Source organism: Idiotropiscis lumnitzeri, chromosome 4, assembly GCF_059441095.1.
Source record: "Idiotropiscis lumnitzeri isolate Australia: NSW breed Sydney's pygmy pipehorse chromosome 4, RoL_Ilum_1.0, whole genome shotgun sequence".
NCBI lineage: Eukaryota > Metazoa > Chordata > Actinopteri > Syngnathiformes > Syngnathidae > Idiotropiscis > Idiotropiscis lumnitzeri.
This window is the reverse complement of record NC_142394.1, coordinates 24,885,525-24,899,626: the sequence shown is the minus strand read 5'-3', so window position 1 is coordinate 24,899,626 and position 14,102 is coordinate 24,885,525. Positions and strand designations below refer to the sequence as shown.

Below are 14,102 nucleotides of genomic sequence, written 5' to 3'. Positions count from 1 at the left end.
TAAAGAATAAAACCAAGCCCCTTTTTTTTTTACTTTATTCAAAATGTACATTCGGTATGGTTGCATAAAGAACCTCAATAAAAAATTCCTCTTTAAAGCATGAACATAAAGTGCTTCATTTTTTAACATACCTTATTCAACAATGTGCAAATAATCTATCCAGTGTATTGGATACATTTTGTTGGTGAGGTAGAATTTCTTTTAACAATCTTTATTGACGTCTCAAATTAAAAACTGAAGTTATTCATAAGCAGTTGAGGAGAAAGGGTGTTTTTCTTTTTTTTTAAATAAAAACATTAAAGAGCATGAGTAATACTTTTAACGGCTTTCTTGCTTCTTGGAGTTAATATTGTACGATTGTAGTTTCCATTTTAAAATTACGAAAATGTTTTGAATGACTACATTTGTATTTGTGTAAGTGTCATTTTGCAAGAATAATTGTGAAATTTATAAAATTTGTTTTTTTATTGTTTCATTTTTCCTATCGTTATTAAAGAAACCAAACTATACATTTTCCAGTGATTCCAGAGTCAGTATAATTAAAAAATAAATCCGTGATACTTCTTTCCAGAATTTGTTCAAACGTCAAAACGAACTCGTGAGCGGCTTTGTCTGTAGCGACACGTCAACTTACGTCACTTCCGCACATGCGCACTCTGCCTGTTGAAGCTTCTACCAAGCAACGGTCACAGAAAGAAGGAAAAGCGAGTTTAACATTGTCACATCTTGCCAAACCTCGTCAAATATCACCGCGGCCGTAATCCGACGACGAGGAATGAACGTTATATGATTCAATAGTAAGCGAGTTGACGGCCACAGGAACAAGAAAGCGACCATTCGAGTGCCTCGGCGACCGGACCAACGAGCCATTTTGCCCTCGTCGGAAGGAAGAAGGAAGGAAAGGAAAAAGCAAGAGTCAAGTCGTCGACTGCCAAACATCCCGAGTGAGACCATGAATCCCGAATAGTAAGTTTGGATCTCTCGTTTTGTGTTCACCTTGTAAGCGTTCACGCGCGCTGCTATGTGACCGTTGCCTCGCTCATGTTCATGCTAACGTTTAATCATGTCAATGTCATGTTAACTTGGATGTTCATATGATGTTGGCGTCGGCGCTGGCCGACTTGGGCGTTTCATCCGGAAGTGTCAGATGACTGACTCGCGAGGCTTTGACGCCTCAGCAAGAACAAAACGCAACACACGTACAACATAAAAGTGGTGCCTAACCTCCGTTCAGCCAAAGCACTTATTCTACATCAACAGGAAAAAAAAAATCACAAAAAGAATTAACTCTGACGTAATGGGGATCTCGCGTAAACTGGCGTAATCCGTGTGAAATTTGGGCCTGTTCGGTTCCGTTTGACGTGATTGTGCCTTATAAACTGCAACAGGTGTACACACGGGTTCATTGGCCCTTCTGCCATCTCGTGGAACTTGTTCTGACTGTCACTATACGTTGCTGGCGTAGATAGACTAACAAACAGAAATCAGCTAATAGCTTACATGTCTGCCTAACAAAGAAAGGAACAAACATGTGACTTCAAGAGTATATGAATTGTACATTAGCCAGGTTGAGGAAGGTGAGCCGTCTTTACCTGCCGGTTAGCTGATACGTCAGGTGGCAGATGTCTGATGCCTGAGCAGCCGCTCTGAAATCAGACACAGGCGCGGGCACTTGTCACCGAATCCTTCCATGCGTGCGGTATGCTTGTGTGGCTCATTGTCGGCCTTCTCTGGTTTCTTCACGGCGGACAACATTGCTTATCATTAACACAGTTGCTGATGTTTCTGTTTCATTTTAATTAATCGCCGTGAACTTGAGTTGAAACGTTTACCAGTCGACGTTACCCGCATCGCTAATGATTGCATGCCGATGACTGGCGTGTTTTTCTTATTCCAGCGACTATCTGTTCAAGCTGCTGCTTATCGGGGACTCCGGAGTTGGCAAATCCTGCCTGTTGCTCCGCTTCGCTGTGAGTCCCGCACATGCGTCTCATCACCCGGGCCAAACTAAGCTTTCCTCTAATCTTACATTTGCCTGCGTCGCAGGATGACACCTATACGGAGAGTTACATCAGCACCATCGGGGTGGACTTTAAGATCCGAACCATCGAACTGGACGGCAAGACCATCAAACTGCAAATTGTGAGCATGCGCCCGGCACAATAGCCAAGCGGCTTAATTAGCTTGTCTAAAGCGACGGTATCTCTTATCAGTGGGACACAGCGGGTCAGGAGAGGTTTCGCACCATCACCTCCAGCTACTACCGCGGCGCACATGGCATCATCGTGGTGTACGACGTGACGGACCAGGTACGTGAGCGAGCAGAAGAACTTTGATGGCCACCCTCTTGTCATCTTTGAAGTACGAACTTGTGGCGTGACGTTGCAGGAGTCCTACAGTAACGTCAAGCAGTGGCTCCAGGAAATCGACCGTTATGCCAGCGAAAATGTCAACAAGCTTCTGGTGGGCAATAAGTGTGACCTGACCACGAAGAAAGTGGTGGACTATACAACAGCCAAGGTGGGTCCGCAGCCAGAGATGGTGCTCGTCCCTTGACAACATCTGCATCCACTCGCTCATGTCCACTCTAGTGTTGTCACGCTACCAAAAACAAAAATAATTTTTAGAAAAGTAGCTTGGTACCGAAGCAAAAAAAAAAAAAACAAGCAGGAAAAGCAGTGGAATACTAACTGATAAAAACAACCTTGAATTCTTGATTTTTTTTTTTTTTTACTTCAAAATATTAAGATAGGGAATTTAAAGAAAAAGTAAATTCTTGAAATTCGAACACAAAACACTGACTATATTTCGATGATTATTTTTATCAAAGATAAAATATGTAAATGCAACATGGTCATATTCCAAATTTGCTTTTTCACACGAATCCACCCTAGTTTTCCAAATGATAGACCAATTGAATGTTTTGGGAGTAGCTAGCTGTCTCTGATGGGGGGGGGGGTCCTGAAAATTGATGGTTTTGGCGAACTTGCTGGGAATAAGCTTGCCTACCACGAATTCATTCGGATCGATATCGATTTGAATCGATTTTAGTTTTCATACCCCGATATCGATTAATAAAACCATATATCGATACTTATGGGAATGTTGACATTAACGTCTTGGTCTTTATTTCTCTTTGGCAGGAGTTTGCCGACTCTTTGTCCATCCCCTTCCTGGAGACGAGCGCCAAGAACGCCACCAATGTGGAACAGGCCTTCATGACCATGGCGGCGGAGATCAAGAAGCGCATGGGCCCCGGGGCCACGGCGGGCGGCGACAAGCCCAATTTGAAAATCGAGAGCACCCCCGTCAGGCAGTCGGGAGGAGGCTGCTGTTAGAGGGGCGCCCGGCCCGCCTTCGCCATCTCTTAATTTCCTTCCATTCTCTCCCTGCGCTTTGCTCTGTGTGCCCCCATCCGTGATCACCGTCTCGCCGTCGCGCTCGTACCGGCGACCCGGAACGGGCGTCCCGCGTTTCTCTCGGTACAGGTTGCAAGCGCATGGAAGACAACAGACATTGCTAGCTCATCAATTGCTTTGGTAGAACATTAGATAGTTTTTTTTTTTCGACGCCCTCACACAGGTGGAGGTTGACTTAAATTTTTTTGTTCCCCCCCCCCCCCTCCACTTTGCAACATCCAGTTTTCTTTTCAGGGCACACTGGTCATTGTCGTTTGCTTCCCACAGTTGTCCACGTTGAGCACACCTCTTTTTGTTCAAGGCAATTTAATGACGACGTCGCTCCCTCGCTCTTTTCTGTCCCGTCGCCATCCAGTCGGCCCAAATATGTTACGTGATGCGGGTGCGAGCATCTGGCCGTGGTTGTCCTCTCTTCCCCACACCGAATGCGTTCAAACATTTGCGCTGCTGTGCCTGCTGACTGCACAAGGTGGGAAAGGAAAGATTGAATTTGTTTCTATCCAAAAGTAGACTGTGGCTTGGTTCTACCTGTGTGTATCCTGGCACTAGAAAAAAAAAGACTCCTGGTGGTGGTTTCCCACTTAAAGGCCGCGTTGATCTTGCGTGTGTCTTTTGAACTCACTTTAGTTTGTAGGGCTTTGCTTGAGCCGCCGTGCCAGGTTTGGATGATGTCGCTGTTGTCGAGACATCGTTCCCAACTAAATCTGCTCTTTACTCTTGTCATTTTTTTTAACTCACTGTTGTCTTGATAATGCTGACTAATGATTAGGGACCGCACAAAGACCTGATTATATAGCAAGTCCCGTTTTTTTTTCTTCCACCTGTTGGTGATGTGCAGTGCTGGACGGAAGCTTGACTTTCAAGCCCGCTGATGTTTGGATCACACGGACATTCCGGGATGGACTGGTCTTGGTTTTTCTGATTGGATATGATCTCCCGACATGTCTATTCCATCCTACCAGACTTGTTATCATCCTTCCTGGCTCCAAATGAGTCGAGAAGCAGGTTCATTGTCAGAAGGCAGGGGTGTAGGTTTGATTGTTTTTTTTGTTGTTGTTTTTAGGGGAGGGGATGAGGGTGTGTTAATGGAGTAGAACTGAGCCGAAACATTCCCGATCCATTTGAACAATTGTGACACCGGTCTCACTCCAGCAGATGCAGGACATTTTGTCGATGTTGTGCTTTGACGACTGCTTCACTTGTTTCAACTTGCTCTTCTACTGATTTGAACGTCTTCATTGATTGTTTACCGCGGGGTTTGGTGTAATTGCGAACTTTGATTCTGTCTTTGTACACGTGTCTTAATACAGGTGACGTCCACGACTTCTGTACGCATCTTCATTGGCTTGTTAAAAAAAAAAAAAGAAAATGTCACGCGCGCACACAAACAGGCACCTGTCGGTCACTTTCTTTTTGTTTTGGTTTTGCTTGTTCACTTGGTGCTGTCTACTGCTGATTTTTGACATGATGTTTGTCTGTACATATTATAAATAACTATATAATAAAACGAAGAAAAAGTTCAACAGTAAAAGTGGTTGAGAGTTTTTGGACTGGCTTGAATCCAATTTTTTTTTTTTTTTTTTTTATAAATCTGACTAGTAGGCACAAGTAGTAATCATTTTTCCACTTCAAGGGCACGTGACCATCATGCGCTGTGTCCTTTTTGCGGGAGCCATTGATGGAGGAAAATTGATGCCGCCGTATCGCACAACCGGGCCAACTTGGACGTCATGAAGGTCAGAGCCCAATCTCTCTTTTATAGTACACTAAAGAGAAACAACAGACCAATAATTCTAAGGGGCTCGTCACGTAAATAAACAGATTTTCTACGCAGCACTAGTTTAAACACGGCATACTGATTACAATCTTTGAGGGATAGCAATTAAGCAGCCAATTCTACCCGTTTTATCCACGTCAGGGGACGGCCATTTTGCCACTTTCTGTCGCCTGAAAATGACGTCACAGTTGCTGAGGGTTCAGGTCATGACCAATCACGACTCACCTGTTTTCTGAGTTTGATCATGTGATTGGTTGTTGAGCCACTGTGATGTCATTTTCAGTTGAGAGCAAGTGGCAAAATGGCCACACCTGAAATGAATAAAACGGGTGGACTTTGCTGCCTAATTCTTATTCCTCGATCTGCAATAATCAGACTAGAGGAGCCGTATCGAACATTGTAAGGAATTTTTTTTCTACTTGACTTCCCCTTAAAGATGATTGTCCATTGATGCAGATGAGTTTTTTTTTCCTGGTTTGTGCGATTTTTTTTAATTTATTTTTTTCAATTCTCTCTCTTGTCCTCCTGATGACTGGCTGCCGCTGACCTTGAGTTATTTTTAGCATGGTGGAGTTGGGCGGTGGTGCAGCTTGCAGACGTGCGAAGTAATCAGCATCTACCTCGAGATACTTTACATTGTCATCTTGTGACGTTGGCGAACACAAATAAGCATCAGGCTCATGTCAACACAATTTATTTACAAATTCTGCATATACACACACGATGTACCACGTGGCGCCTCCTTCTGCTCTCCTGCTTGTGTTTTTTTTTTGGGGCGGGGGGCTGGACTGGATGAATTGTCTTTCCTTTCGTTTCAATGAAGAAAGGTGATTGGGGGTACGATCGTGGTGACGGAGCAAACGAAAGCGGCATCAAGGCACCACCGTGGTGGTCTTCAGTCGACGGGGCCCTGGAAGATGAGTTTGATGTGGCCCCGCTCGCCTGTCAACCAGGTCCCGCAGAAGGGGCAAGCGGCGTGGAAGGCATGCGTCCCGTGCGGCAGCGGGATCTGACTCCATCCCGCCGCCGTCTTTTGGGAGCAAACGTGACCGCAGGGGCAGAAGGCGTGAGTGGGCGCCCCCGCGTCCAGATACAAGCCCCCCTCGCAGCCCAGCCACAGCGGCACATAGGGGCCCACCCGCCTGCACATGGGGCACTCCCTCTCACCGGTGGACGCCGGGGCCGTACCCCCCGGCCCGGCAGGGCTCTTCTCCTTGCGGTAGCCCCAGTTGTGGTAGCCGTGCACGTGGCCGCAGTTGACGTACACCCACGGCTGCTTCTTGTCCACGATCTCGCGCTGCGCCAAGCTGGGGAAGGCCAGCGTGTTGAAGCCCACGGGGCACTGGGGCCGGGCGGCGTTCAGCTCCTGGCGTAGGGACTCCAGCTGCTTGAGGGTTGGCGTGCGGCGCAGGCCACCGGGAGTCCGCCACAGCAGCGTGGCCCCGCACAGGTCGATCAGGGAGCCGTCCTGAAGCGTGTTGGACTCGTTGTCCACCTGTGCGGGGAGAAAGCTATTGGAGCGTTTTTGTTTTTTTTCTATATCCTCTTGGTCTACACGAATACGACAACTTTGGCACGTCAACTACATGATACCAGTGAGGCAAAACTGATGATAAAAGCAGCACATTTGTGCAAAAATGTCAGCCAGTATGGACGTAAACTCATAAACCATTTCAAATCCCCACAAAGATAAAATGAGTGCTTGTAAATTTAACACACCACTCAGTGTTGTGAGCAACCGTGCCAAATTTGAATGATTATTAAATATCAGCAAGTATATAAAATAAGGATTAAAAATGAAGAAAAATTCAGGCTACTCTCTCTGTTGCTAGAGGCGGTGGGCGTGTCCCTTGAATGCATTGAACCCCGCCCCCTCAGCCACAATCGCACTGCGAAGACTCTTTCCTTCGAGTACACACTTCTACATGTTTGATAGATCCGCTTCAAGCCTTCGGTGGCTGGACTATATCTCACCTGGTTGTAATGGGGCTTTTCCACATTACCGCGATGAGGCACTCTAAAACGACTCCACCAGTGCAAAGTCCACGTCCGCGTGCTGGCTGTCGTGTTAGACTTTATTAGTCCGTTTTTCTTCCATGTGATATGCGTGCACTCATAGCAGACAACGAGGCACTCTAAAACGTACTATCCGAAAGGAAGATATTTTCAGGCTATGGTCATAGCTAGCTAGCTAACTGTACCTCTCCCGCAATTATTTTGAAATATGCATAATGTCTTTAGAAATATGTGTAGGATTAAATGAAACGTGTCACGAGCAGTTTTGCCGTCAATCCGTACCAACTTTCCCCTCTGCTGTGCCGATCGGGTCTCCCTCAGGGCGAAGACGTTGCCGCAGACCGAGATTTCCCTCCAGACGCCCGGAGCCGGCTCGGACACAAAGTCGCCAGCCGGGTGCATGACCAGTACGCCGTTGGTGGTCAGTCCGTCCATCAGCCCGTCCGACGTCCTCCACTTGGCGGCGCGCTCCTGTGGAGAGGAGGAGGAGGAGGAGGAGGAGGAGGAGGCGGGGATGGACGTCAAGGTGAGGAGGAAACATGGGGAGGCCCCGAGGGAGGATGGTGGAGGTGGATGTCAGGTGGGTGCTGCTATATTTAGTCCTGTGCTGTAGTGACTCATGCTGAGAGGTTCACCCACGCCTAAGAATAAACTCATTCCCGAGAAAAAGTATGATGAAGACAAATGAGCTCTCACGCAACGCAAGGCATTTTGCAGGGAGGCTGCGGTGGATGGACCAAAGTGATGTCATAGTTAGCAAGGAATTAAAAGGCACGGCTCGTCTGCGTGCGTGCGAGGGGCTTCTGCTAAATGTTGCATGCGCTGAAGTCATGCTGACTTGAGAAAGCTATTATTAGATCTGCGCCGCTCTCACGTGTCACATTTTCAACAAATGGATCAGACCCCCCCCTGCCTCCCCCCCATCCAATGTAACCTTCATGCCGTAGCTAACCCCAAAAACGACATGTCCAACACTTCATACAAACTGACAGTGGTGACTTGAGATACGACTTTCATCCATTCCGTGATCACGCGCTCAACTCAAAACATTCAAATTATCTTTCCCCGTTCAAATGAGTGGAAAGTCCAATAATCCATTACACATTCTGAGTGGCCCCTTAATTTCTCTAATAAAGTAAAATGAAAAAACAGAGTGAAATGAGGAGAAAAAATCCAGAGAAAAAGAAAATATAATAGAAGTTGATGAAAATTCTGCTATTCTCCATTTTTTAAAGCTACCCATCCCTGAATTACACAATCAAATATGTAAAGAATTAAATAGGTTGCGTGTTATAATGAATTCATTGCAGCCCCTTGCGCAGGCGTGGGCAAACTACAGCCCGGGGGCCACATGTGGTCCGTTAACATTTTAATCCGGCCTGCCGAATTAAAAAAAAAATTAAATGAATAAACCTTGTTCATGTTTTATTTTCTAAATACTGTGGTTTTTCAAAGACATTGTTGTAATGCTTTTGTTCACTTTCATTTAAAATTTAATTCTCCGATGAAGTGAGGTTACCAAAACATTCCATCCATCTGCTCCTGGTCCGGCCCCTCTGTCAAATTTTAGACCCCATTGTGGCCCACCAATCAAAAGGTTTGCCCACCCCTGCCCTAGTGTATAAGACTTGGCCACCGGGGGGCAGTATAAGACAGCCATGCAGTCACACAACTCCTGTTAAATGACTCGGTAAGCTTCTGCATTATTAATCGTTTCGAGGATAAAGAATGTATGCCCATGAATATTGTTAGATTGTCTGTCTACATGCGTTTATGCATTGTTTGTGTTCAAATATCCGTTGCTTAAACGTTAATTTCGTCACGTTGATGTAATTCGTTAGCCCGTCTATGGTATGATGCAATGTTTGTTCGCGTTGAGTTTGCAGATGTTTGAAGCCTTTTTATTATGATTCATTCTACCTGCCAAGCTGCTGCTTTTTCTGAAGCGAGTTGAGTTGAATGCCACCATGCAGCACTCGTATGTCAAATTTCCGCGCGCAAGTAAAAAAAAAAAAAAAAAAAAGGAAAATCTGCCGCGCACCTGGAGAAACTCGTTAATCAGTCGGGCAAACTCAAGGCACCACTGAACTTGAATTACGCTGCATGCTTGTCTTCTACATTTGTATGTAAAAACCTTGCAGCCACTTGATTAGGTACACCATGTCCCACAAAGCAACTTAAAAGGCATCCATCTTCATCAATCACACTCTCGTCAAGCATGATGAGCTGCAATCGCTCGGGCCGTGCGTGCGTAGGCGGCCGTGAGAAAGCCTCACTCACCCCCAGGAAGATGTTTTTCGAGGAGTCAAAGCCGGCGGCGTAAATGCGGGCCGTGTAGGGGGCGTTGCGCTCGCACATGATGCGGCAGGCATAACGGGAGATGGTGCTCTGCGCCGACTGACCTCCGCCCCCATCCCCGCCGGCGCAGCTCCCGCCTCCGCCTCCGCCGGATGTGTCCGTCACCACAAAGTCGATCATGCTCTCCGTGGAGCGGCCGATCTGGCGGTAGAGCAACGCATCATGTCAGCTTTGTCGAGAACTCCCACTTTGCATTTGTGGCGTGTGCGTTCCACTCACCTGAAACATATCCGTGTTTGTGTCATGCGTGTACTCCACGATGACAGAGTGGCTGCGAGAGAGTGTGTATGAGATGCTGTGCTGGCTTTTGTTGCTGAGTGCCTGCCAAGGAAAACAAAAACAAGACAACTTTGTCCAGGATCAGTGTTTATTGAGCCTAACCTTCACTCTTTGTGAAAATGAAGTGCTTTAAAATCCCTGCTATAGGTCACACCCACACACACATGATTTTGCGTTTTTCACCTTGGACACAAGAGGTGTTGAGATGTTGTGGATGACGTCAGGTTTGACCCCGTTGGCTTTTGGTCTCTTATGAAGGGCCAGGCGACTCCTCCTGCGACCTTTGTCCCCGCTGGCCAGCGAGCCATTGTGCCTGAAAAGTGATGCGCATGCTATCAGGTCGCAAAATGCACCTCACCTTTTTTCATGTTCAGAAATGCAATCGTGTGGCCCTTTCTGAGTTCTTGCAGCTTTTCTTTATTTGCTATCATGACGCCTTGAGAACGAGTGGTTCAGATTGGCTGGTGTCGCTGTCAAACAAAGCTCTCGCCTATTTGCTTGGCTGCATCAAAATGGACCTTTGTTGTTTTGATTAAAACACCTGACTCTGACTAGCGGCGTTCTCCAGGGTTCAATCCCGGGGCCCCTATTGTTCACTCTGTAGGATGCAATGCAAGTTGCAAATAATTTTCCGTAGCTAAACTCAGACAAAGCTGAAATCATTGTCTTTGTCTCACTTATTTGGATGACATTCACTTGAACAGCGCTCTGAACAAAGCTAACCTCATCAGCAGCATGTAACCTAATCAGCGACAAACGTCACTAACGTAATCACGGAGGCACTTGCCGGGGGCCTCCAAGATCAAATGGGTCATTTGGGTGTCTCACCCCAAGACGATGAGTTCGCCGTACGTGACGGGCTCCCTGTCATCGGAAAAGACTCCGTCCGGAAGCCGAGAGCTGGAGCCCAAGGGCGGCGAGGGCTGGCTCTTGTTGCAGGATGGGCGCAGCTCCAGAGATGGGGGGGGACACAGCGCCTCGGAGCTACCCTCCAAAACCATGCCCACTGGCCACCACTGGGGACTGCTGCTGTGGAGGGGGGGGGGGCACACGGTTAGTTCCAAAAGCACATTCGCATCTCGTCGTCTGCCATGTCGCTCGACTCGACCAAAGCTAACGATATCGACGTAGTGAATGTCCCCCCCCCCCGCTCTAGACCATGACACATACGGCAGATGCTTTCTCCTCCCCGTCAGCGGATCATCACACTCTCCTGTTCGGCATTAAAGCAACAGCACGTGGAAATGTGAACATGAACGGTGACGAAATTTCGTACGAGGCTGTGGGTGACCTCTCAATAGGTTCGCTTGGATGAGGAAGCGGCGAGAAGATTTTCACCGTCATCACATGACGGATGTCGAGCTGCCGGAGGCCAGAGGAGGAGCCTGGACAAGAACGCATCCAAGCCTTCCTTCGTGGAGCTGACATGCTATTTCCACGATGGTTCCACAAAGGCCATCTGCTTGTGGGGGAGGAGGAGGGAGGGAGGAAGGAAGGATGAAGGGCGGCGAGAGGTGATGCTCGTCTCCCCACAAAAAACACTGGCGGAGAGGGAGGAAGACGAAGCTGGAGGTTGAGTGGGCTTTCCATCGTGTGAGCATGCGTATGACGGCGGCAACAGCATGGCAGGCGGGGTGATGGATTGCCACGCTTTTTCTAATCAAGCCACAGCGGCGTCTCTGAAGGGGGGGAGAAGACAATAGAGAAGACAAAGGAAGAGGAGACCATCGTGGCGCTGTTTCGTCAAAGCCATCCCAAATATAAAGACGGCCATGGAAATCGACTCGGCGGCCTCGCGACCTAACGACATGACATCATTAAATCTATTTCCTGTCCTGACCTTGAATGGAATTGCAAAATGTGTTCACGTTTAATAACATCAAGTGTGCGTGCGTGTGTCTGTTCCACATTATGTAAGATGAAGAGTGCTACGCACCTCCCACACAATTCTCGCTCCTCTGTAATGTTCCAACTTTCAAGTTCTGGACTCTACCCTGTTGCTTAATTTGAGATCCAGTCAATGTTGGCGCTAAACGACAACATCCACGTACGACAACAACATCTTCAGGTTGGACTCGTGGGCCAAAAGTGGCACTCATGGTGGAAAAGTGCACTGGATCGTCTTATTAGCGCGTGAGTCGGCGTTTTGTGTCGGCCGTGTTGCGGAATCCAAACGCGCCTGGGCTGAAGAAGAAAACAGGCGCTTCTATGTGAAGGTCAAAGGTCAGCGTGCACGGAGAAACAGGAAGAGGACGTGTGTCTATTTTGGCCTGAATGTTTGTCAAAGCTTCGGATCACTTCTTGTGTTGAACTTTCAGGACTAAGTCCTCGGTATCATGGAAAGGTTAGTCGCCACAATGAGAAGTTCTTGATGACAAAATGCAGGCTCAGTTGGAGAACTTCACGGAAGTCAGGACTGCTACGCGCCACTCGCAGCCCTCCTTTGTTTTTACTCAACACGCACACGCGATACGTCGGCACCTTGAGATACAAGTGACCAAACTTTACGAAACGTCATTCGGACAATTTTTTGCTTGGGTTTTTGCGAGCACAAAACTTGACATCCGAGCGCTAAACGGTGGCAGTGAACTCAATTCAACTCTTTTGACGATAAGCAGCACAAATTCATCCTTGCAGCTGTTTCTTGAAACTCCCGTCTGAAGTTTACATACAAACCTTAAACAAAGAGCCTGACGGGCAACCTATGTTGACTTAAGAACGGCCCTGACTGGCTTAATGCTAACATGAATGAATATGGCTAACATTTAGTGTCGGTAGTTGCTGTTTTACAAACCTTACCGCAATGGTTATTTGAACATAAATGTAACTCGTGTAGACAGATTAAACGGACATATTCTTTATCCTCTATGAAAACGTCAAATACAACTGAGAAGTAGAAGTCTATTGTGTGTATGACTGCATTATACAGTACTGCCTCCTGGTGGTCAAGGCAGGCACACCAGAAGGAGCAGCACACTAAATTGGATTGCGGCATTAAATCCTGATGCACAAACTGTTCATTTCTATTTAATTGTAAACAAAGGGAGTGGCTTTTCCCTCAATGAAAAACAAAAAAAAAGTATGGAAAAAAATATAAAAAAATGTAATTGGGGTATTAGAACAGATGAACAGCATTTCCAGTTGTTTCAATGGGGAATGATGATTTGAGTTGGGACTTTGGCCACAGAACAAAGGAAACTCGTATCTCAAGTAAACAAATGAATGACTCATGAGTCTGTGTCCAAATTAGACAGGTCAACTGAATCAATGCTTGCTAAACACACACACACACACACACACACTTAAAGGAGCAAGTCTAGCCAGAGACGAGGCAGGTCAGGTGTGTGATCCTTAGCAACGACAGAAGCAGCATCAGCCGTTTTGAACACATTTGATCCTCAACACCCAGCCCTCAATCCGTTCCCCTCATCCTCGCATGATGAGGACGATGATGAGGAGGACGAGGGGGGGGGGGGGTGGAGTCACCTGATCAATAGGCCATAAACGCCTGTGAAGACAACAAGGGCGCCCAATGATATTTTTTTGCCATCACAAGTGTTCCGTATGTGCCTTATCAAGTGCGGACGCTGCCTTTGTTTTTGTACGCGCTGCCACGCACGCGCACACAGGGGATTCCGTTTCCAGAAAACATCAACACGCGCGCACGCACGCACAACCACCTAAAAGAGCAGCAACAATCCCGGATGCGACAAGACATGAATGCGACATGAATGTCGGGAATAAATGGAGCAGATGACAGGCCGCCGCTGAGCTGCCATTTGCTTTCGGACGCCCTTAGCAAAGCGGCACAGTGAGACACAAAAACAAACACAGCAAACGACTCACGTACCCGCTGAGTTTTTCCAATCGCAAACCGCTTCGCAATTCCTCTTTCTGGATTGGGGGGGGGGGTCCTGACAGTCCACGTCAGTCCCGCCTAGAGGGAAGAAGGGACGTGAGGATCAAGAAGAGAGACTCTCGCTCTCTCTCTCTCTCTCTCTGTCTCTCTCTATCGCTCTATCGCTCTCTCTCTCACTCTCTCTGTCTCTCTCGTTCTCTCTCTCTCTCTTTCTCTCTCTCTCTCTCTCTCTCTCTCTCTCCCTCTCTCCCTCTCTCTCGAATACCGATCGAGAGATTGGTGTTGCGTTCAAATAATCCGGTAAATCCCTGACTGCAAATGCTTTATTCATCTTCATGGTAACAACTCATTGCACCCAGGTGTCACCAAATTGGCCGTGGAAGTATTCGCCTTT

At 47.3% G+C, this 14,102-nt stretch overlaps 2 protein-coding genes across 3 annotated transcripts; one reads left to right on the top strand and one right to left on the bottom strand.

Moving 5' to 3' along the window:
* The first annotated feature begins 623 nt into the window (after positions 1-623).
* rab1ba (zRAB1B, member RAS oncogene family a) lies at positions 624-4,950 on the top strand. The gene is made up of 6 exons (XM_088294827.1): positions 624-966; positions 1,898-1,970; positions 2,047-2,142; positions 2,214-2,309; positions 2,389-2,520; positions 3,144-4,950. Exons 1-6 carry the CDS (start codon positions 953-955, stop codon positions 3,336-3,338), a joined length of 606 nt encoding a protein of 201 aa, XP_088150953.1. The 5' UTR covers positions 624-952; the 3' UTR covers positions 3,339-4,950.
* Positions 4,951-5,874: 924 nt separating this feature from the next.
* On the bottom strand, positions 5,875-13,875 carry peli3 (pellino E3 ubiquitin protein ligase family member 3). 2 transcript variants are annotated; one of them, XM_088294344.1, is made up of 7 exons: positions 13,700-13,875; positions 10,678-10,878; positions 10,033-10,162; positions 9,790-9,891; positions 9,493-9,711; positions 7,495-7,683; positions 5,875-6,691 (listed from the first exon to the last, which is right to left on the bottom strand). In XM_088294344.1, the coding sequence occupies exons 2-7, from the start codon at positions 10,848-10,850 to the stop codon at positions 6,092-6,094; spliced, it is 1,413 nt and encodes a 470-aa protein (XP_088150470.1). In that variant the 5' UTR covers positions 10,851-10,878; positions 13,700-13,875; the 3' UTR covers positions 5,875-6,091. The 2 variants fall into 2 exon arrangements, with proteins under 2 accessions (XP_088150470.1, XP_088150468.1); XM_088294342.1 differs by having other exon boundaries at positions 10,678-10,875.
* Positions 13,876-14,102: the final 227 nt, after the last annotated feature.

What these genes read in the sequence shown, in the direction of transcription:
- peli3 (XM_088294344.1), bottom strand. Translation starts at nt 10,850, where the DNA reads ATGGTTTTGGAGGGTAGCTCCGAGGCGCTGTGTCCCCCCCCATCTCTG. An exon ending in CAACACCTCTTGTGTCCAAG is followed by an intron (nt 9,892 to 10,032) that starts GTGAAAAACGCA and finishes TTTCCTTGGCAG; the next exon opens with GCACTCAGCAACAAAAGCCA. An exon ending in CGAAAAACATCTTCCTGGGG is followed by an intron (nt 7,684 to 9,492) that starts GTGAGTGAGGCT and finishes TCCTCTCCACAG; the next exon opens with GAGCGCGCCGCCAAGTGGAG.
- rab1ba (XM_088294827.1), top strand. An exon ending in AGACCATCAAACTGCAAATT is followed by an intron (nt 2,143 to 2,213) that starts GTGAGCATGCGC and finishes ATCTCTTATCAG; the next exon opens with TGGGACACAGCGGGTCAGGA. An exon ending in TGTACGACGTGACGGACCAG is followed by an intron (nt 2,310 to 2,388) that starts GTACGTGAGCGA and finishes GTGACGTTGCAG; the next exon opens with GAGTCCTACAGTAACGTCAA.